This window comes from Ovis aries, chromosome 22 (genome assembly GCF_016772045.2).
Source record: "Ovis aries strain OAR_USU_Benz2616 breed Rambouillet chromosome 22, ARS-UI_Ramb_v3.0, whole genome shotgun sequence".
Taxonomy (NCBI): domain Eukaryota; kingdom Metazoa; phylum Chordata; class Mammalia; order Artiodactyla; family Bovidae; genus Ovis; species Ovis aries.
Genome location: NC_056075.1, coordinates 5,011,149 through 5,036,229, shown reverse-complemented (window position 1 = coordinate 5,036,229; position 25,081 = coordinate 5,011,149). Strand labels below are relative to the sequence as shown.

General features: G+C 35.8%; 1 protein-coding gene across 1 annotated transcript in view; it reads right to left on the bottom strand.

Annotated features, from left to right (window-relative positions):
- The window catches only part of PCDH15 (protocadherin related 15), a 1,094,267-nt gene that overhangs the window by 324,278 nt on the left and 744,908 nt on the right, over window positions 1-25,081 (bottom strand). The window contains exons 16-18 of the mRNA XM_060404607.1: window positions 21,422-21,501; window positions 10,892-10,985; window positions 3,339-3,467 (exon numbers count right to left, since the gene is read on the bottom strand). Of these exons, the coding sequence (XP_060260590.1) occupies window positions 3,339-3,467; window positions 10,892-10,985; window positions 21,422-21,501 (303 nt within the window). The remainder of the gene's footprint in view (window positions 1-3,338; window positions 3,468-10,891; window positions 10,986-21,421; window positions 21,502-25,081) is intronic.

Genomic DNA, 25,081 nt, shown 5'->3' with positions numbered 1-25,081 from the left:
TTGTACTTTCAAACTCATTTTAATCTTTATGAAAACATGCTATTGCCTAAAAATCAGGACAATTATTGCTTTATCTAAGTCTATTGAGTGCTGAAGTCTATATTTCAATTTTTAATGCTGAAAAGTTATAGAGATCATTTCATATCAAATTTAGGAACTAAAAAATAATAAAGAAAAATTAATGCTATAATTCTTTTAAGATAAAGAATCCCTAGGAAAAGTGGCAAGAAAAGTTAGAAGAAAGAAAAAAATTAAATTAAAAATCAATTAGCATGCTAATGTCTATGTATGTGTTATGAGCTGTGGGCTCATATGTGTTATTCCCTACACACTTTACTTAATTCTCCAATGCTAATTAAATTAAAAGAAATGGAAAAATAATTTTCCTAAATTTCCAATATCTGTTTATTTTATCTGAATACTTGCTAGATATTATCAAAAATCTTTTCTGTTGTCTTCAAAGTGGCATCCTAGAGTGACAACTGTATTTTAATTTTCATTATGATTATACTATTATATTAGTTCAAGCTTCAATGTCTGGATTATTATATTTGCCTTCCAATTCAGCTTCCTGGATTTATAATCTCCTATTACAATCTACTCAGGAGTAATCATTATAAAATAATAATCTAGTGGTACCCCATCTCAGACTCTCTAGAGGTACCCTCAGCACCATCTGCAATATGCCATAGAGAAACATTTATGATATGCATAATTTACTTAATATAATTATGACATTATTCATTCTGTTACCTTTCTTTTGAAAGGAAACCCCTATCCCCTCCAATTTTTTTCTCACCAGTATTCATCCTTCATGAGTCAACTTCAACATGACCTTCTTTCTCTGTTTTCAGCACATGTCCCTCATTGATTGAGTCACTTTGTTTGATTGGTGTAACCAAAGCTGTCAATGGCCCATGCATGTTCCTCAGAGTAAGTATTCACTCTGGTCAACTACCCTCTGCTAGTAACTGCAGTCTCACTGAACGGCCTTATATCAGATTTGCAGAGAACTGGCTGCTTGAAACAGGAAGTGCAGAAAATATGCCGTCATCCACAGCATCGCTGACCAAGAACTCTCAGGTTTTAATGTGTGAAATTACCAGTCTCATCACTCTCAGGATCAGTAATTCTGGGGAATGTGTTTTGTGTCATTTCCCAGGATTTTCCCTGTAGATTAAGTTCTAGTTCTCTTAATTGTAGCTGGTTAACTGTCTAGTCAAGGCTATGGTTTTTCCAGTGGTCATGTATGGATGTGAGAGTTAGACTGTGAAGAAAGCTGAGTGCAGAAGAATGGATGCGTTTGAACTGTGGTGTTGGAGAAGACTCTTGAGCGTCCCTTGGACTTCAAGGAGATCCAACCAGCCCATCCTAAAGGAGATTATTCCTGGATGTTCATTGGAAGGACTGATGCTAAAGCTGAAACTCCAATACTTTGGCCACCTCATGCAAAGAGTTGACTCATTGGAAAAGCCTCTGATGCTGGGAGGGATTGAGGGCAGTAGGAGAAAGGGACGACCGAGGATGAGATGGCTGGATGGCATCACTGACTCGATGGACATGAGTTTGGGTGAACTCTGGAAGTTGGTGATGGACAGGGAGGCCCGGCTTGCTGCAGTTCATGGGGTCTCAGAGAGTCAAACATGACTGAGTGACTGAACTGAACTGAACTGAACTGCAATTCCTTCATTGGCTTCCTTCTCTGCATCACTTCCACTTCCTCACTTCCCTACTAGTATTACTTTAAGGTCTCAGAAAGAAACTATTTATACCTGAAACTTTGTCTCTAGGTTTTTTTTTTTTTTTTCTTTTTTTCTTTTCCTTGTAGAATCCACAGTAAAACTTTTCATACCAGAAGTATTGTGTGGGATTCTGGAATTGAATGGCTTGTTGGCCACATGACGTAAAGACCACCTGGCATGTTGTAACAAAAAAAATTACAAGACTCTCTCTTGCGGTGAAGTAGAAAGGTGTAAGGGGATACATGCCTCTCATCAGTTTTTCCAGGATTTGAGAAATATAGTGACACTAATAATGACAATGACTATTGTGTTGACGGTCTTTGCAAGTATTGTCAGTGCTCTCAGGAAAAAAAAAAAAAAACAACTGATGAGCCCAAGCCTAAATAAGAAGTTCTCCATGACAGTATTTAAAGACACTCTCCTTTTTTAAAGTTAAAGAGGAGATTGGACTGAAAAATGGGGCTTTTGTTTGACTGTAATAGTAGTTAAATTATAGATATTTACTGCAAAACACCAGCAAATCTCTTTTTTATAACTCCAGGGTCTGAGAGGAAAGAGGTAGGATCCTAAAACCTGAACTTGGGAAAGAAGGTGTATTCTTTCTTTGTGCAGAGACCACATAGATGCCTTATCTGAGATCAACACTCCAAAATACATGTATGTTCCTTCAAAATTTTCCTTCATCTTATGGTTTCTAGACCACTATGTTCAAGACCAGGCATGCCCTAACTGAAAAAAGCATTGTCTCTGATTTAAGAAAAAAAAAAAGATTATTCATCAAAAGTGTAACAAAAACTGGCTAATATTTCCAGTTAAAACTTAAGAGAACATGTCTAGGAGTAAGTGTTGAGTACACTGGACAGGAATGGTCTGAAATATAAGGTACACTAAGTCATTAAGTCGTGTCTGACTCTTTTGCAACACTATGCCCGCCAGGCATCTCTGCCCATGAGATTTTCCAGACAAGAATACTTGAGTGGGTTGCCATTTCCTTCTCCAGATTATCTTCAAGGAGGAGGCATAAAACCTGAATCTCCTGCATTGGCAGGTGGGTTCTTTACCACTGAGCTACTAGGGAAACCCATAAGGTACACAAGAGATGCTAAAAATATGTTTACACAAGCAAATGACTTTACGTTTGTGTTTTGGGTATACAATTCCAAATTTATACTTAATGGTACTACTAGTGCCTTCTGGGAAGCCTGTGATAATTACATACTTCTCTAAAAATTCTTGTAATGTCAGGAAATAAAAATATATATTAAATAAGAAAATAATACTCTCAAATAAATCAATGTTTAAATTACACAATGGTCAAAAAATATAAATCAATAAGCTTAAAAACTTAAATGGAAATGCACACAATATGATTAATAAAAAAAAATCTTGAAAGTTATCCAGTATAGTGATCAAAGATGAATGCACTTTATTACCATCTTGCCTTATACCCAAGTGATTTTGCTGATTGCTTTCAAATAATTCTGATGTCCCTCATTTAACACATGGCATTAGTTGAATCTCTTTTCAAATTAAAGTGCAAAAAGTTTACTAACTTATAAATAATACATTTAAGATATATACACACACTCCACTTACCCTTACTTGACCCACAAAGGCATTGGCTTCCTCTTCCACCACTGACAGATTTCTGGGCAGATAGGGATCAAAGGCTGGTGCGTTGTCATTGACATCTGTCACCACCACATTTACTGTGGCAGTTGAGGTCTTAAAGAAAAAAAAAAAGTGATTAAATGTGAGAGGAGTTATTTTTATTTTGATGTCAGTTAATTGGTTATCTGGGCATTTGTCTATCTGAAAAGCATTTCATTACCATTCCTATTCCTTAGCTTTCCAAAAAAAGACAAGGAAAAAAGGAAGCTCGCAATCTTCAAACACCTCACAAATAAATAAATAAATAAAAGTCAGGTGGGGAAAACAAATGATGACATTAAAGGGCAAGCATCTTCTTGAAAATGTCAAGTATTTCCTGGAGGCTTCCTTTCAGAAAGTGCTTTTACCTTTATCTTGTTCACATTTTCTGGATGGTAAGCTTTTGTTTATATATACACGCACCTCTTTTTCTCTGAAATGTAACATTTCTGCAGTTTTTTACCATGTACATACAGCACTGTTCAAAAATATAACTAGTACATTATAAGATAACATGGTATATCAAATGGGTATTTTCAGGGAAGAAAATATTACATTAGTAATTTTCTATATACACATCTAAACCAAAAGTTTGAGTATCATACACTGCTAAATAAAAAAAAATAATAATAATAAACCTTATGGTTATACAGCCTAAGGAAATGGTAAGTGGGCAACCTTAGTAGTGGTATGTGCTTCCTGGTTAAAAGGTGAAATCCCTGGCCTGACGCAACCTGAGAATATAATTTGGGTCAATGACTTTTGCATAATCAAGGAACATCTTCATACGTGATGCAAATTGGAAACTGTTCTTTCTAATCAAAGCCTGAGTATAGTTTATGAGCTACACCCATCTCTGTCACATGGTAGGGGAGATCACAGAAGGCTGAGACCAAAATTAGAGAAAGCAAGGATGCTAGTCTGGAAAATGAAAAACCCATTATGCTATCATGTTAAATATTTAATAACATGCAAATAAAAAGTAGGAGGAAAAAGAAGGATGAAACTATTATGGAAGAATTATTTACATTTGTTTTTATATATAAAAAAATTATCCTAATCTGTTTAAGTGAGGTGGGGTGAAAGACTAGAGAGCTGAACATAAAGAAATGACTTAAAGGAAGTGAATCTGAAGAAATTTTGCAGTGGTCATGGGACTATGGATGTCAAAAAATTGGATTTCCTACTTACTAAGACCCAGATAATGACTATGGTGTGATAACTCACCTAAAACCAGATATCTTGGAATGCGATATCAAGTGGGCCTTGGGAAGCATCCCTACAAACCAAGTTAGTGGAAGTAATGGAATTCAAGCTGAGCAATGTCAAATCCTAAAAGATAATGCTGTTAAAGTGCTGCATTCAATATGCCAGTTTTGGAAAACTCAGCAGTGGCCACAAGCTAGAAAAAGTCAGTTTTCATTCAAATTTCAAAGAAAGACAATGCCAAAAAATGTGCAAACTACCTCACAATTGCACTCATTTCACACCCTAACAAAGAAATACCCAAAACTCTCCAAGATAGACTTCAACAGTTTGTAAACTGAGAACTTTCAGATGTTCAACCTGGATTTAGAAAAGGCAGAGGAACCAGAGATCAAATTGCCAATATCTGTTGGATCATAGAAAAAGCAGGAGAATTCCAGAACATCTACTTCTGCTTCATTGACTACGCTAAAGCCTGTGACTGTGTGGATCACAACAAACTGTGGAAAAGTCTTGAAGAGATGGGAATACCAGACCACCTCCCATGAAACCTATATGCAGGTCAAGAAGCAACAGTTAGAACTGTCATGGAACAATGGACTGGCTCAAAATTGGGAAAGGAGTATGTCAAGGCTGTATATTACTACCTTGCTTATTTAACTTATATGCATAGGACATCATGTGAAAAGCTGGACTGGATGAAGCACAAGCTGGAATCAAGATTGCTGGGAGAAATATCAACAAATTCAGATACGCAGATGACATCACTAATTGCAGAAAGTGAAGAGGAACCAAAGAGCCTCTTGATGAAGAGATGAGAGTGAAAAAACTGGTTTAAAACTCAGTATTCAAAAGTGAAGTTTATGGCATTCGGTCCCATTATTTCACTCCAAAGTGATGGAGAAAAAATGGAAACAGTGACAGACCTCATTTTGAGGAGCCCCAAAAGCACTGCAGGTGGTGACTGCAACCATGAAATTAAAAGACACTTGCTCCTTGGAAGTAAAGCTGTGACAAACCTAGACAGCATATTAAAAACCAGAGACATTGTTTAGCTGACAAAGGTCTATCTAGTCAAAGCTATGTTTTCCAGCAGTCTTGTATGGATGTGAAATTTGGACTGTAAAGAAGGCTGAGTGTTAAAGGATTGGTGTTTTGACCTCTGTTGCTGGAGACTACTCTTGAGAGTCCCTTGGACTGCAAGGAGATCCAAGCAGTCAATTCTAAAGGAAATCAAATGAATATTCATTGGAAGGACTTATGCTGAAGCTGAATACTTTGGCCACCTGATGCAAAGAGCCAATTCATTAGAAAGCACCCTGATGCTTGAAAAAATTGATAGCAGTAAGAGAAGGGGTAAATAGAGGATGAGATGGTTGGATGGCATCACTGACTCAATGGAAATGAATTTGAGCAGGCTCTGGGAGATGGTGAAGAACAGGGAAGCCTGGTGTGCTACAATCTTTAGGTCCAGAAAGAACTGGGCATGACTGAGTGACTGAGCATCAACAAAGGAAGAAAGCTCCTGGTAAATACCCCATCCTTCCTGTTGGGATAACTGAAGTTCTGTCCTCTATGAATAAACAATCAGCCTCGTGTCTCAGATGGTAAAGAATCTGCCTACATGCAGGAGACCCAGGTTCGATGCCTGGGTCTGGAAGATCCCTTTAAATGAATGGCAACCCACTCCAGTATTCTTGCCTAGAGAACTGCATGGACAGAGAAGCCTGGTGATGGAATCACAAAGAGTCGGATATGACTGGTGAGTAATACTGCATAAGTTCTAGACCAGGCCTTACTCAGATCAAAATCCAATAGTCAAATTTTGGTTGGATTTATCTGATCTGTCCTCATTTTAAGAGATGTATAGTAAATCTTCTTTTGAACAATATAATTTTATTCTCTCTATAAATTTTCATATATTATGTCCAGCAGTCATTAAAAATTTACCATCCATAGGAAGGAATTCTTGGGTATTAATAATAGTTTACTTGCATACTAGCTTTATACAGTTATTCAGTATGCTTTTAATATATTTCTATATTTAAAACTCCAATAAAAAGTTTCCTTAAAGAAATGTCAGAGACAAGGATAGGGCTTAGGGGAATGAAGAAGGGACTGGGGGGATGAGAAGCCAGCAAGCAAGGACATGGATGGAAGATTGACGAAGTATCATCTCATCCAGTGCCTGGGTAGAACAGGAGCACCAATAATAAAAATGTCTTTCAATAAGAAAAAAAATAAAATATCAAAGACAAGCAGAACAGTATTGTAGAGCCAAAAGCCAGGAAGCAAACTAAACACCACCAACCGTTGTATAATATACTGTGTTTTTTGCTAAAATTAAATGACAAGTCATAGTAAGAGTGTATAAACTACTATTATAAGTAGTCACATCAACAAATTTTACGAACATAAGATTGAGTATATGAGGTCAGACACAATACATACTACATGATTCCAAGTATATAGATTTCAATGATTGGCACAAATTCTCCAATGTGATAGAAGTCAGGATAGGGATCATTTTTGTGAAGAAGATAGAATAGGGATAGTATGACTGTAAGGCTGGGCTCCTGGGGTGTTAATTTCTATTTCTCTCTCTGAATGGTGACTATACAATGTTTTTGCTATGTTAAAATTCATTAAGTTGCACAATTATGATCTGTTCACTCTCCATGAAATCATTTAATTTAAAGGATGCATGCATACCAACTTACACTGGTGTGTAGATATATATGGATATGTATAAATTCAGATGTTATATGATTAGGTGAAATACAAATTATTTTCTCCTTTTGACTTTTATCAGTTTATTAATATATTCCCCAAATTTTCTCTGAGAGCTACATTGCTTGAAAAAAAATAAAAAATAAAAAATAAAAATAAACAATATTAATAATGCCAAATAAAAAACAAAAAACAGTTTAGCAAATATTATACTTTGTTTAAAAGTTGTGCTACTGTTAAAGAAAGTAAAATGGTGTGTCTTTATGGTAGCAGTTGCTCTCAATTTTCCTGAGAGTGAATGAGACATTAAAATGGACAGTCTGGACCTGAAATCCAAGAGTTGCCACATTATATTTTGCTGATCTTCTTTCTAACTTCTTGCATAAAGTGCCAAAATCTCTGTATTTCCCTGTCAATCTACTGTACTGATGTCCATCTTATTCTTTAAACTTCTGATTATTAACACTATGGAGTGGTATGATTTTAGATTATACTGGGTCTTGAAAGGCTGTGGTCTGTAACTGAGAGATATAGATGAGAAATGACCACTAGGTGAGCTAAGATATTAAATAACAAGTCTACCATTTCTGTGCTGATTTGGGCTGCAGTTTATGGACCACATAGATCTATTTACCCATATCTTAGAGACTGTATATGAAATAAAAAATAGCCATTTATCTGGCAGAAATGTAATCAACACATATAGAATAACTTCCAGCTTATGTATTTCTGGAAAGTGCTTTGAAGATTACTTGAATCATCATTAAAAATACAAATTTCTGGGCTACCATCTGACTCTATTCTGCAATATTCAAATTATATCTTTGCCATTTATCTTACATACATTGCTGTTGATTCTGACTTAAGAAAATTCCATTTACCAGGGTTCTGTGCTCATTAAGTATCTTTCTTAAGAACAATAATTATTAAAGTTAAAATATTAATTGTACTATAAGTCTACAAAGGACATGCATTTAAATGCTTAAATAAGAAAAGTGCTCTCAAAAATAAGACTATTATATTTTGTAATTATTTTATTCTTCAACCACCCACTATATGTGCACATGTATAAGTCAGTCTCTAAAGTTATATAAATGATGAAGCTAACTGAAGAAGCTTTTGTTCAAAATTTAAACGTTTCTTTCTCTACTAATACAAACTTCTATAAATAAAACAAATTTGTTTAAAAAAATCAGAATTTTAAAACATATTCATTCTTATAGAAAGAAAAATTGGGGGAATTAGAAATGCTCAACATCCTGGCCAAGGAGAATTAAAATTTACAAGCAAATAACTGAAAGAATAAGAAAAATGTTCTAGAAAGAACTAAACCACTAAAGTTAGCCAGAACTTATTTTCAGTTTTTGATGTGGGCAAAGTCATAATTAGTAGACTGATATGATGACAGATAGCTTAATCAGTTCAGTTCAGTTACTCAGTCGTGTCTGACTCTTTGCAGCTCCATGAATCACAGCATGCCAGGCCTTCCTGTCCATCACCAACTCCCCGAGTTCACTCAAACTCATGTCCATCGAGTTGATGATGCCATCCAGCCATCTCATCCTCTGTCATCCCCTTCTCCTCCTGCCCCCAATCCCTCCCAGCAGCAGAGTCTTTTCCAATGAGTCAACTCTTCGCATAAGGTGGCCAAAGTTTCAGCTTTAGCATCAGTCCTTCCAAAGAACATCCAGGACTGATCTCCTTTAGGTTGGGCTGGTTGGATCTCCTTGCAGTCCAAGGGACTCTCAAGAGTCTTCTCCAACACCACAGTTCAAAAGCATCATTTCTTTTCCATCTTTATTCTTGTCTAGGAAATCTTCCCATTAAAGCCAGTGGTAGAAGATCTTAGTGTTAATGGTATTATTTCCATTAATTTATGATTCATAAATGGTTGAGCTAAAACCTTCTTATTATGTTTACTTCACTTTAACTATACCCCTTAATCTATGCTGAATAATTCCTCCCTTTCCATAGAATTTTCCCCCTCAGTCATTTCCCAGCCAATTTACCCATCAATCTTTCATTATTAAGTCAAGTTTTCAATCATTTCTTCTTAAGACTCTCACTGACTTCTTTACATATGTCTTACACAGACACACTGTATTAATTAAGGGGATTGAATAAGTAAACAATAATCTTAGACTTTATTTTTACTCACTTGTCTAATCTCTAAGTGCTTACACTTGGGTTTACTATTTACTAAAAGTATTTTGCGTATTTTACATTTCACATAGAACTGTTTTCTAATGTTTGAAAAATAGCTTATTACGGGCAGACTGCAATTACCAAATTTAAATAATTATCATTATCTATTTTTGTTATTTTTAATTAAGATGATTAAATTGCCTAGTATCAATTTGTATGTTCTGACCATGATAAACTTTTCACAGTGATTCTCTACAAATAACTGTGAGGAGACTATTATATGCTCCCTCAGTCTATTTTTTGATCAAAGAATTTATGTCAAGTAAACTGGAAATATGCTGCTATTTGAGTTGGGTGAGTATTGCCTAGACATTTACACTGAATTTGAAATTATTTCCAGAGAACAGTGCTGAGTGGACCCATAAGTGAAAGTAAAAGTCACTTGGATGTGTCTCTTTGCAACTCCATGGGCTGTACCCTGACAGGCTCCTCTGTCCATGGAATTCTCCAGGCCAAATTACTGGAGTAGGTAACTGTTCCCTTCTCCAAGGGATCTTCCCAACCCAGGGATCAAACCCAGGTTTCCCACATTGCAGGTAGATTCTTTACCATGTGAGCCACCAAGGAAGCCCATAAACACTTGACTAAAGAAGCAAACCAGTTTGTAACATCAAAACGGTGGGAAAAAATACTAAAAAATCATTGCCAACAAATGCATTATCGTATTACTTAAAAATCAGAATGGTGGTAGTTGCGGATAGGTGGATTGAATGCAACCAAATGATTTTGAAATACTCTTGCATAAGTAAACAATTTTTTTATTTTTAATATTGATTTTCAGATGCAAAGGAAATGAAATTTATCTTCTGTAGAATTATGGACCCTTTTAAACCACTTCCGTCATCAAAGATTAGTCAATATTCTGCTGCTTACAAATAACTTGTGGAAACAGTCAACTTGGTTTCCTAAGTGCTTCACCATATTTATACACAAATTACTTTCCACACACAGTCCCCTGCCCGCAAAAAAGTGACACCACGGAATTTGATTCCTACCTGGTAAAACTGCCAGACCTGCCAGGCTGAGCTGGCGGATGGATGCAATGAAATATGTCTTACACTAAGTTAGACTTCATTTTCCTCATAAATTGGGTAAGAAAGCTAATCCCAGGTGTCTATTATTCTCTCAAGTCAAACGTTTCAGCTCCATAACAAGTTCAGAGTATAGTTTCATCAATTAAAAGAGCTCATTCAAGAAGAAAAACACTTTGAGTAGTTTTAAGTAGCTTTTCCAAGTGAAAAAAAAGATTAATTCACGAATTAATGGTTGTAACAAATCATTTCAGAGCGTAGAACTATAAGATTTTCTCAATTTCTTTAGTACTATTTTTAAAACCCTTTCCCCAAGAGAGTACTCACCCCATCTGGCCTGCCATCAGAAGCAGTGATGATCAGAATGTAGCGGTCAGTGCTTTCCCTGTCCAGGGCTTTCCCTAAGGTTAGAATCCCAGTACTAGTGACAGAGAAAACAAACAAACAGATGAGGCACAAAAAGATATTACATCACTGGGAGTCTTCCCACTATTGTGAACTACTCTTGATAGTTTCTTTTTTCCCCCTTCCACAAACATAGCTTGAGTATTTAAGATGTTTGTTTCTAGGATTCATGCTGAAAATTGAAAAAGGCTTTTAAAGCTGTTGAGCTTCTTAGCAATAATGAAAAATTGCCAAACTAAATAAGGTATCTGGAAAAGAGACACAGATGTATAGAAAGGACTTTTGGACTCTGAGGGAGAGGGAGAGGGTGGGATGACTTGGGAGAATGGCATTGAAACATGTATACTATCATGTAAGAAACGAAGTGCCAGTCTATGTTCGATACAGGATACAGGATGCTTGGGGCTGGTGCGTGGGGATGATCCAGAGAGATGATATGGGGTGGGGGGGTGGGAGGGGTTTCAGGATTGGGAGCTTGTATACACCCATGGTGGATTCATGTCAATGTATGGCAAAACCAATATAGTATTGTAAAGTAAAATAAAAAAATAAAAAATAAAATAAATAAATAAGGTAGCTGGGTTGATTCTATAGCCTCCAAGGATTGGGGGCAGGGTGGGGGGGGGGTGGGGGGGTGGTGGATATTGCCTAATTCATCCCAGGAAGAAAGATATATATCTTGTTTGTGATTATTTCCAAGGTAAAAGAGTCCATTAATCTTTAGCAGTTCCAAAATCCTATGAGTAAAGAAGTGGTTTCTTTAATCTAGCAATGTATCACCACTCCCATTCACTGTCACATACGTGACCACTATGGAGATGCAAACATCTACATTTCATCTTTGACAAAACTTAGAGATTAAAATTTCTTTTTCTTTCTTTCTTTCTTTTTTTTTTTTTTTTTTTTTTTTACAAATTTCAACATGACTGAGGCTTATTGTAGAAAATTGGAAAATACACAGTGGAATTATCAAAGATTTCACACATATTATAGGTTATTTTTTAGTATTTCTTTTTAATTTTCTATTATAACCATATTTAAATACATTATAATTACTTGCAAAAGAGCACTTAAGCTTCATATTAACATTCTTTTCAAGATAATATAATTTTATGAGCACTCATCCTCTCATTTTATATTTTATAAAAACAAATGCTTTTGTTGATATACTAACAATTTAACCATTTTGTTATTCTCTTGAGATTTAGACATTTCTTAAGCATTATGTATAATGAAAGATGATCAGCCTTTGTGAAAATTCTCATACTTAGAGTATTTTTAAATGAACCTTTTCACTGTTTAGAATATATACTTTGAAATATTTAAGATTTTATCCTCCCAAGTAATTAGTTTTATAACAGCTTGTCACTTATAATGTTCTTTAAACAAATTTTACATTTATGTCTTAGATATTCCAGTCTAATATTGTGTATGACATTTTAATTAAGGCCCAATAAGCATCTACTTTGAGGAGAGGTTACATTGATTTAACAAAGCATTAAAATATCCAAGTATAAAAGCATATTGTTTCTGATAGATAAAAAGCTTTTATTTTAATGCAAGTGGTTTTGTCCCTACAGTGGAATTGAAACAATTCACACCACATATGCTAGTTGAGTACAGAGAGTCAACGCCAAGGAATCAAGATCAGAGTTGCAGTTATTCTATTTGTTTTATTGTTGTTATTGATATGGACTAAAAAAAAGTTTTAAACATATGGTGTGACTATAAAAAATTGACTTTGCTTCTGGTGCATTTTAAAATGTTTTGTTAAATAACTGAAAACCAATTCCCAGAGTAGTTCATAAGAATCAGATTTGGATCCACTTCTCATGCTGTAAATGGTTTGAATAATCTCATTCCAAAATGACATTCGAAGAGAAAAGTAAGGCATTTATTACTTCTGAGACTTATTCACAAGTTAATTTAAGAAATAGAAAACCTGAAAACTTATCCACAGTACAATGAAAGGAAGAAAAAGAATTGAGTTATTGTTTTCCATTTTCCTCCTCAGTTTAAAGTCCAAGACTATATCATCCCTTGTATATTAAATTAGAAAATCACTAGAAATTTATATTTTATGAGTTTAGAGCCATATTATACCTAAATAGCCTATTTTTTATGGCCTCATGACAGGAAATAGTCCTTTGCTTAAGATAATATGTGCCTTGTGTTCCAGTGTAGTAGAGACAGGATACTTGTGAGTTGGAAAAACAGAGAAAGAATAGGTAATTGTCTTGGTATTTATAGCTGAAAGACTAACTTATGAGTCCACATAAGTATCCTTTCATGAAATTCCGGAAATAACTGGAAAGGAGGATTCTGCTATCTGCAGGATGGAAGCTATAGGGCACAATACATTAGGCTGCATTTAGGAATGCAGCAAATCCTATCAGTAATATACTAAAAATATGTAAGACTCCCACCTGATAAAACATCAATAATAGTGCTAATTGAATTTTACATAATTGAAAATCTATTGCACAGGACAAAATCAGTAAAAATGGTGACCAAGACAGCTTGAAGAGATGATCTCTCTAAAGAAGTGTCAAAAAATGAAGCATCTTTGATAGGACTCTGGAAAATAGTCAAAAGTTGACAGCACCCAAATGGAGGAAGAAAAAAAAAAAAAAGAAAGAAAGAAAAAGGGAACTTTAAAAGTTGTTAATAAAGATTTGTTCTCTTTTCACTTGTCCTTGCCCCATCTCTTCCCAACTTAGAGTGGTCTTAAAAATGGTGATCAATATCCCCAGTGTGATAATCTAGTCCTTGTGTCTGAGGCAGCAAAACTACCCTTATTCACAAAGTATTGGGTTTGTCTATTCCAACTGGTCTTAAAGGCTTCCTGAAGGAATAACATAGCTTTAGTCTTTGTTTTGCCTAAAAACCAGAATTTACTCAAGGCGAAAAAACAGTGGGTATTCCTGAAAACAGTGTAAGTCAGGGAGCAATCTGCATCACCTAAGGCAATAGATTGTATTTGAAGCATAAAGTGGAAAACCAAAAGCCTGGAAGGGAAAACTGAGTACAGACTTTCTTGGAAATTTAGGGCATTTAAAAATGCCTAAGTATACTGGTGAATAGAATTGAAAGTCCATAGATGAACCTATATGTCTGTGACCAACTGATTTTCAAAAGAATGCCAAGATCATTCAATAGTGAAAGAAAATTCTCTTCAATAAATGATTGCTGGGGCAACAGATCTACATGCAAAAGAATGTATTAAAAAAAACATTTTAAAAAGTCAAAATGGATCAACAAATCTATATATAAGTACTGAAACCATAAAACTCTTAGACAACAACATAGAGATAGATCATGATTTAGAGCTTGACAATGGAATCTTAAATACGATAACAAAGGCATGAACAGCACAAGGAAAATATATATATTGGGCTTCCTCGAAGTTAATTTTTTGTGTATGAAACTACAATATCAATACAGTGAAAAAATCCTACAAAATGGGAGAAAATATTTATAAATCATATATCTGATAAGAGTCGGTTCTCCAAATACATAAAGGACTTGGTACAACTCAAAAACAAAAGAAACAAACAATTCAATTAAAAAATAGGTAAAGGATTTGAATAGATATTTCTCCAAAGAAGATACACAAATGGCAGATAATCACATGAAAACATGCTCAACATCATTAGTCATCAGGGAAATAACAAAACAAAATTACAATGAAATACTATTTCATGCTCACTAGGATGGCTACAATTAACAAAACAGGTGGGAAAAATAACGTGTTGATGAAAACATGGAGGCATCAAAACCCTTCTACATTGCTGGTGGGAATGTAAAAAGTTCAGTCACTATGGAAAACAGCTTAACAGTTCCTCAAAAAGTAAATAATTACAATATTATGACCCAGCAGTTACAATTCTGGATATTTATTCAAAAGAATGAAAAGAGGTGCTTAGTATTGCAAAGTACACACACACACACACACACACATACAGTATCAACAATAGCCAAAACAGAAAAGCAGTCCAAATTTCCATCAATGTATGAATGGATAAACAAATTGCTGTGTATACATGCAACAGAATATTATGCACTGGTAAAAAGAAATGAAGCACAGAGATACGGTTCAACATGGAAGACCTCTGAAATCTTCAGGCCTAGTGAAAAGAGTAAGACACAAAATGTCACCTATTGTGTCATTCTGTTTTTGGAAATATCCAAAATAAATAAATCCACAGAAGTTGCACATAATTAAGTGATTGCCAGTGGCTGAGGAGAAGGGCAAGTAGGGAGTAACTGCTTTAATGGGTTTGTGTTTCCTTTTGGGATGATGACCATGTTATGGAATTAGATAGAACTGATAGATGTAGAATATTGTGAGTCCATAAATGCCACTGAATTTTTGACTTTAAAATAGTTAATTTTATACTATGTGAATTTAACCTTAATTATATTAACTATATTGCACAGAATTCCCTCACCAAACACTAAGGCTATAGACCTAAAATGTACTGTGTTTGAGAAAACCAAGCTCTTTTAGACAATGAATTGGTTTGCCAAACCATAAAAACAGTGTTCAAATGTTATTTATACAATGTAGATTAAAAATAGTAGAGGGTACCTACTGCTAAAGGGTATCTACTGCCAAACCAACCAACCCTCTATTTAAGTGTTCATTTTCTCCAAATGCATAATTTATTAGGAACTATTGCACCAGCATAATTATGCGTTGAAAGAGATTATCTCACAGGTTTCACGCTTTGTGTTCTATTCTTCCTTTAATCTTTTTCAATACATCCTACTAGCTGTGATTAACATTATTTACACTTACAAGTGTCTGTCTTTCACAGACTTATGCTGATACAGCCATCATTTTTTCAGGCCCTAAAATGACAGAGAGGTTAGAGTGTACTTCAAAACGTGGGATTGTTTCTAGTTTGATTTGGCATTCCATGTTAAGCAGTAATTAGTGATTAACAAACACAGACCAGCAGAAAGAGTTAGACACTGGTAGTAGTTTAGGGAGAAGATGATGGAGACGTGAAGTAGTAGTGTGAAAAGGATGACTGAGTATGTATTTTGAGAGTAGAGCTGACAGAAAAAAAAATGCCTATCATTTTTCTTATAGATTAATCTTCAGTATAGTTTAAACTACACATTATGAAAAATATAATCAAGCTTTAAATGTAGTGTCAAAATTAATTAGTCACAAAGAAAGAAATAAAAATGCCAGTGAAGATGTAAAATCTTCAAAGGAAATTCTAACAAAGGGCAGAAATTACTGTGGCTTCTTCTATTTATTTAGCACTTAGCGTGCATTACATCACATGCCTTGTGCTACAATGATGATAATCAATAAGAATTCCTCAGTCTCCTGCAATAAATAACTTATATATTGGTAATAATAGTTACAGAGGAAGTTTCTCTACATCTTGCTTAAATGTTTAAGCAATGTTTAATGAATGTTTGCTGAACAAATATTTGATGAATAATATAGACCTATTAGAACAGACATAAAGTTATTAATGCATTATGCTACAGAACCATAAAGATCTAATCATTTAATACATGGCGCTAAATGATCTGCATAATGGATGATTGTTCTCTTTAAGGAACAAGCATGTTTCTGTAAAGAAGATTTTCCCTGGCCAAATGACTAATCCACTAATCTAATTAAAATGCATATAACAATTCAACACTTAGTCAATCCATACCAGCATTGAAATGTTTATTCATTAGTACTATGAGGTGTCTAATTATTGGTCAGGGGAAAAGTTGAGCACAATGGAGAGTAGAAAATGTATGGTCCCTACATCAGGTGTTTGATAACCAAACAAGGAATAAAAGGCATAATAGTTGACATTACACATAAATTGGTTTTTGGAGGATGACTCATATTTTATTTTCTTTGAAAAAGATGAGAAAGACAAAGGAATTTTACAGAAAAAAAGTACACAAAGGCATGAAATCATAAGACAGATTTCAGAAGACCAAACATTTCACTGTGTCTATGCGCTCATCCCACAGGCTAGTAAAGCAATGCTCAAAATTCTCCAGGCCAGGCTTCAGTGATACGTGAACTATGAACTTCCAGATGTTCAAGCTGGTTTCAGAAAAGGCAGAAGAACCGGAGATCAAATTGCCAACATCCGCTGGATCGTTGAAAAAGTAGGTGAGTTCCAGAAAAACATCTATTCTGCTTTATTGACTACACCAGTCTTTGACTCTGTGGATCACAATAAACCATGGAAAATTCTGAAAGAGATGGGAATACCAGACCACCTGACCTGCCTCTTGAGAAAGCTGTATTCAGCTCAGGAAGCAAAAGTTAGAACTGGACATGGAACAACAGACTGGTTCCAAATAGGAAAAGGAGTACATCAAGGCTGTATATTGTCACCCTGCTTATTTAACTTCTATGCAGAGTACATCATGAGAAACGCTGGACTGGAAGAAGCACAAGCTGGAATCAAGATTCCCAGGAGAAATATCAATAACCTCAGATATGCAGATGACACCATATTTATGGCAGAAAGAGTAGAAGAACTAAAGAGCCTCTTGACGAAAGTGAAACAGGAGAGTGAAAAAGTTGGCCTAAATTTCAACATTCAGAAAACAAAGATCATGGCAACCGGTCCCATCACTTCATGGGAAATAGATGGGGAAACAGTGGAAAGAGTGGCTGACTTTATTTTTGGGGCTCCAAAATCACTGCATACGGTTATTGCAGCCATGAAATTATAAGACGTTTACTCTTTGGAAGGAAAGTTATGACCAACCTAGATAGCATATTAAAAAGCAGAGACATTACTTTGCCAACAAAAGTCAAGGCTATGGTTTTTCCAGTGGTCATGTATGGATGTGAGAGTTGAACGGTGAAGAAAGCTGAGTGCCAAAGAATTGATGCTCTTGAACTGTGGTACTAGAGAAGACTAGTCACTTGGACTGCAAGAAGATCCAACCAGTCCATCCTAAAGGAGATCAGTCCTGGGTGTTCATTGGAAGGACTGATGCTGAAGCTGAAACCAATACTTTGGCCACCTGATGTGAAGAGCTGACTCATTTGGAAAGACCCTGATGCTGGGAAAGATTGAGAGCAGGAGGAAGAGGGGACAATAGAGGATGAGATAGTTGCATGGCGTCACCGACTCAATGGACATGAGTTTGGGTAAACTCCAGGAGTTGCTGATGGACAGAGAGGCCTGGAATGCTGCAGTTCATGGGGTCACGAAGAACTGGACATGACTGAACAACTGAACTGAACTGAACTGAACTGAACATTTTTAAAAAATTATAAAAATGTTTTGGTATATTTTTATTTCAGTGGAGAAAAGGTAAATTAATGGTATCATAATGATTATTGCTAACAATGACATTATAGAATAAAATAATATAATGTTTAATATAAACAATAAGCATGTACTTTTTTTTTTCTTAAGAAGGAAAATGTAACCAAGATCACTACTTAGATGAATTGAAGCATCTAATAACAGAGGACATAAATTATTTTCTATTATTTTTGGAAAGAGCACCCGAATTACTCAAATCCTTAAACCTTACACAGAAGTGGTGATGCAAATTTGCACAAGTATCCCAGAGGTATTGAAGGAAGCAGGAATTAAAGTATCAATTTTCTTCCATTTCAAATGTGTTGAAATATATTGCTAAGGGTCTAGACCAGCCTATACATATCAATGGGAATAAGAGCAATGTGTTGGCTGAAATAAAATCACCATAAGATAAAAGGAAATGAGCTCAGTGTACAGACCCTGGATCAAGAATGATCACTGAAAGAGGCCATGCAATCATCACAGAGACCTGACCTATTCTCTCTATCTGGAAGCAGTTTGCATTCAAGGATATTTCTGTCTGATTAGCTCAGTTCAGACAAAGAGGATGCTGCATTCATATCTTTCACACCTTAAAGAACCTCTGATTCCCAGTTAGGTTTTTGTCTGTTTGGCTTCAAAATCATTAATGAGAAAGTAGAAGAGAACCACTTGCTAGGGGAGCAGCATGAGTGATAAAACTGGTAGCTCATTAGATTTCACATCCAGCAGTTGTAAAATCCTTCATCATCAAGAGAAAAACAGATAAACACAGGAATGGAAATCCTTAACAGAGAATAGCGGTGAAAGTTTCATTATTTTCTTATTTTTATCTCCTTTATTAACATATAATTCACATATCATTGAATTCACCCATTTAAAGTGTAAATTCAATACATTTAGTAGTTTAAGTATCACCAGAATCAATTTTAAAATATTTTGACCACTGTATCCATTAGTATCCACTGCCATCTCCCAGCCTCGGGAAACGTGTGGTCTACTTTTTGTCTCTATAGATTTGCCTATTTTGGACATTTAATACAAATGGAATCATACAAAATGTGTTCTTTTGTGGTATCTTTCATTTAGTATCTTATTTTCAAGGTTCATGCATGTTTCAGTACTTAATTCTCTTTCCTGATGAATAATATTCCACCACATGAACACACATTTTGTTAATTTATTTCATCTATAGACAAACATTTGGGTTGTTTTCCACATTTTCCCATTTTAAATAATTCTGTTATAAACATTTTTGTACAACTTTTTAAGTGGACATGTGCTTTTATTCGTCTTGAATAGACACAAGTGGAATTGCTGAGTTATATGGTAACTCTATGTTTAAATTTTAGAGAAAATGAGAAATAGTTTTACAGAATTTTTATATTTTTACATCCTCACCCCTATATGCTATTTCCTTTGTTTTTCATTATAGCCATTCTGAGTGGATGTGAAGTGGTGTTTCATGATTCTAATTTGCCTTTCCCTAGTGACTGGTGATTATGAGCATATTTCATGTGCTTATTGACCATATACATATCTTTGGAGAAATGTCTGTTTAAATTCTTATTCATTTTTATTTAGATTATTAATCTGTTCATTTTCAAGATATAGTTCTTTAAATACTCCATATATGTCCCTTGTCATATACATCATCTAAAATATTTTCTTTCATTCTGAGAGGCTGTCTTTCAAATTCATGATCATGCCATTTGAATTTTTTTTTTCAAATTTTGATGAAGTGCAACTTATTATTCTTCTCAATCACTTTTGCTTTTTGTATCATGTCTAAGAAAGCATTGCCTAAATTTACATCTGTATTTCTTTTACATTACATAGTTTAACCTTTTATATTTAGGTATATGATTCACTTTTAGTTAATTTCTACAAATAGTGTGAGGTAAAGGTCCAACTTCATTCCTTTGTGTGCTGTCCCAGCTTTATTTATTGAAAAGATTATTCTTTTCTAATTGGATTGTCTTGGCCCTTTCTTTTGAAAATCAATGGACTGTAAATATTAGGGATTATTTTTAGACACTTTAGTTTATCCTTGTTATTCAGACATATTCTTATGCCAGTACCATGCAGTCTCAATTACTGTTAAAATGTCTTTTTTACAAAGTGTTCTTTCTTTAAGGATGATTGCAAATTATAACTCATTTATGATTTGTATGTACTTATCAGGGAAAATTCAAAATATCTGTCTTTCCATTTTCTAAATGGTAGCTTATTCATCTGTGAAGTCTAAAACTCTGGGAAATACTGTTTCCAGGCATACAAATTCATGGCTGTACCATCCTTGTCAATGCAAAATCTCAGGTGTTTCTTAAAAAAGATCAAGTGACCATCCACAGTTCTCTTGATACATCATTGTGCAATACGTGCTCCTGAGACTGAAGCAGAGTTTGACTAAGTTGCCAAAATTTTCACTTTATACTCATCAGCTGCATTTAGATTTCCATCCTTTCAGGGAGTAAAACCACTCAGGACCACAGAGAAAACATCAGAGAGATAACAAGAACATCTCTTTGATAAGCAGCCACATGTGACCGCAGAACGGCCACTTTGCTATTGCAGAGGAGAAACAAAGCAAACTTCAATGCCTTCTTTAATGCCTGCTGTCAGTTTTCTCAATGGTTATGACTGAAATTACCTCTGATATGTTCAGAGAGGTGGGTAGAATGACATGAACACAGACATAAAAGAGGCTTAGAATGGACATGAAATATTTTTATCTTAGCTTTTCTAGAATATACCTGTTACTCAAAAATTGAAGGATAGACTTTGGTGACACCTTAAACGCATTTGAATTATACTTTGTCTTACAAAATTCCCTTTGAATGAACAATTTAGTGCCAAGTTACTTTTTGTAGAAATACTTTTGTTATGAATAACTGACAACTTTAAAGGAATCTAATTAATCCCAGGTTATAACTGCAAATGAAATGTTTCCACCTCAGTGGATTTTACCTAGTAAAAATATTTAAAATAAATAAATATTCTCCTGGGTATGATTTCTGAATTCAGAATTATCCACCCCCCACCCCTACAAACAGCTGAAAGTCTTTGATTAAAAGTCTGTTCCCTTGCTACCAGTATATTGTTTAACACTTTAAAAATTTAAAAAGTAAATATTTAGAAATTATTAACTTACGTTTCTGAAAGATTGAAAACTCGCTGTGGATCTCCATTCTCAATGGCATATGTTATTGGGTCTCCCTCTCGATCAGTCGCCTTCAGAGAGAAAACATAAATTTAATTATCAAGTAACTGATATGGCTTCAATTCAGTACAGTATAATATAGATACTAGAAACTTGAAACTAATAGCACAAAAGATCCATGATACCTTATAGAATAAAGATTAAAATATCTGCTAATGATTACATATAAATACCAGATCCCAGCATTTCTACCATTCTTTTTCATCTGAAACCTGCAACAGTGAATAAGAATAATATCCCCTGAATATATATATATAATCTTATCAGGTGGGGAAATATAGTAATGATTTCCATAGAGTATATTTAATTTTATATGAATAATTCAAACAAATATGTTAGATTCTACATAAATGTTTGCATTGTCAAAACAACTTAATACACTTTCATTTTTCTCTTTTTCTGTTCAAAATATATTGTCTATAAAACTTTATGGTTAAGATTTCTGAAACTGGAGTCAGAGAGCCTGAAATTAAACACTGGGCTCCAGTTGCTAATTGTGTGATCATTTCTCAATTTCTTCATTTGTAAAATGAAAACTATAATAATACAAAAGTTAATAGATGTTGAGAGAGTTAGGTGAAATAATCTGTGTTAAAACACATAGACTAACATCTGGCACATTGTTTCAGTAAATATTAACCTTTTTTCCCCTTCTTAAGTCATAGAAAACAAAATCTACAGCTTCTGCCTTTGAGTTCTTAGTTTCTCTTACGCAAAATAAAGATATATATTCTATATTGTGGCACTGGAATCTGGGATTTTGCCACCTAAAATATCCAATAATTTCCTTTTCAATGATCCATTACATCCCCTTATGGAAGAGGGGTGAATAAAGAAATTGGGATGATATAAGAGAAATATAAGAGGGATCTGCCTAAATATGACCTGAAGAGGAGGGGAACTACTATTTATTTATGTTAGTTGGTTGGTAGATTCCAACCTCTCTGACAGATAGGCACTGCTCTAGAGTGCAGGACCTAGAAAGTGCGGTTGTATGGGTCCTTTCAAAGACCTGACACCAACTATCCCAGCCATGAGAGATTGAGTATGAAATCCCATTTCCGGACCAACAGGGAGCACTGTTTCTACAGGTAGATCAGATGGCTTAGACATGGATTTCAGGGTCCTGGTCACCGGACAGATCTATCAGCTATCACAACAGATGGATGGCCAGAAACCTCTGGGACCACACAAATTCCAGAGTCCAAGGGCAACTGAATAGTAATCTGTGAATGTGTGTGTGTGTCAGTAGCACAGCTGTGTTGAACTCTTTGTGACTCCATAGACTGTAGCCTGCCAGGCTCCTCTGGTTCATTGGATTTTCCAGGCAAGAATACTGGAATGGTTTGTCATTTCCTCCTCCAGGGGATCTTCCTGACCCAGGGATAGAACCATCTCTCTAGTATTTACTGAGTGCAGGGCTTTGTGGACGAAGCTTCGTAGAAAGAAAGGAAGTGAAGCTGCTCAGTCATGTCTGACTCTTTGTGACCCCATGGCTCCTCCATAGAGCCCCATGGCTCGTCCATGGGATTTTCCAGGCAAGAGTACTGGAGTGGGCTGCCATTTCCTTCTCCAGGGGATCTTTCCAACCCAGGGATCAAACCCAGGTCTCCCACAATGCAGACAGCCACCATCTGGTGGCTCAGATGGTGGCTCAGAGCTTTGTAGAATTAGTTAAAAATATCACCTTGGTAAAACACTTCCTTTGCATGACTTTCATAACGCCATATTCTCCTGCTTTTAATTCTACCTTATCAGTTACTACCTATTTTCTTTCACTGGTTTTTCCTCATCTATAAGACATAATTACATTGGATGCTCCACAGGTTTGTTCTTGGACCTCACTTACATTGTCATTTCATCCAACTGTTGAGCTTTAAAATTATCTCTATGCAGAAGACTCACATATCTATAAACCAGCCCTGTCTTCTGAATTTTAGACCTATTTCCAGTTGCCTGTTTGGATCCCAATAGATCAGGTATCAGCTAAGTTCAGTTCAGTTGCTCAGTTGTGTCTGACTCATTGCAACCCCATGCACTGCAGCACACCAGGCCTCCCTGTCCATAGCCAGCTCCCAGAGTTTACTCTACCTCATGTCCATTGAGTCAGTGATGCCATCCAACCATCTCATCCTCTACCATCCCCTTCTCCTCCCACCTTCAATCTTTCCCAGCACCAGGGTCTTTTCAAATGAGTCAGTTCTTTGCATCAGGTAGCCAAAGTATTTGAGTTTCAGCTTCAGCATCAGTCCTTCCAATGAATATTCTGGACTGATTTCCTTTAGGATTGACTGGTTGGATCTCCTTGCAGTCCAAGGGACTCTCAAGAGTCTTCTCCAACATCACAGTTCAAATGCATCAATTATTCAGTGCTCAGCTTTTTTAGAATCCAACTCCCACATCCATATATGACTACTGGAAAAACCATAGGTTTGACTGGATGGACCTTTGTTGGCAAAGGTAATGTCTCTGTTTTTTAATATGCTGTCTAGGTTGGTCATAACTTTGCTTCCAAGGAGCAAGCATCTTTTAATTTCAGGCTGTAGTCACTATCTGCAGTGATTTTGGAGTCCCCCAAAATAAAGCCTGTCACTATTTCCACTGTTTCCCCATTTATTTGCCATGATGTGGTGGGACCAGATGCCATAATCTTTCTTTTCTGAGTGTTGAGCTTTAAGTCAACTTTTTACTCTCCTCTTTCACTTTCATCAAGAGGCTCTTTAGTTTCTCTTTGCTTTCTGCCATAAGGGTGGTGTCATCTGCATATCTGAGGTTATTGATACCTTCTCCCAGCAATCTTGATTCCATCCTGTGCTTCATCTAGTCCAGCATTTCTCATGATGTACTCTGCATATAAGTTAAATAAGCAGGGTGACAATATATAGACTTGACATACTCCTTTCCCAATTTGGAACCAGGCTGTTGCTCCATGTCCAGTTCTAACTGTTGCTTCCTGACCTGCCTAAAGATTTCTCAAGAGGCAGGTAAGATGGTCTGGTATTCACATCTCTTGAAGAATTTTCCTGCTTGTTGTGATCCACACAGTCAGAGATTTTAGCATAGTCAATAAAGCAGAAGTAGACAGTAGGTGCTAAAGTGGCACTGGAAGGACTGTGAAGCGATAACCCATGTCCAGGGGCAAAGGAGAAGCCCCAGCAAGATGGTATGAGGGGCAAAATCACATTTAGAATCAAACTCGACACCCACCAGAGACATTCACGCATACCTTGTGCACACCAGCACCCACAGACCCCGCAGAAACTGAGACAGAACTATGTTTGAGTATCTCCTGAGGAGGTATGGGTCAGCAATGGATTGGCGCAGGGGCAGGGGCTCTGCCTGCAGTAGACCTGGGTATGGCATAAGCCTCTTGGAGGAGGTCGCCATTAACCCCACCATAGAGCTGCCAGATCTTACACAGGACTGGGGAAATAAACTCTTAGAGGGCACACAGACTCTTGGAACTTTGTGCACACCAGGACCCAGGAGAAACGAGCCATGATTCCACAAGAGACTGACCCAGACTTGCCTGTGAGTGTCTAGGAATCTCTAGCAGGGGCATGGGTTGGCAGTGGCCTGCTGCAGGGTTCA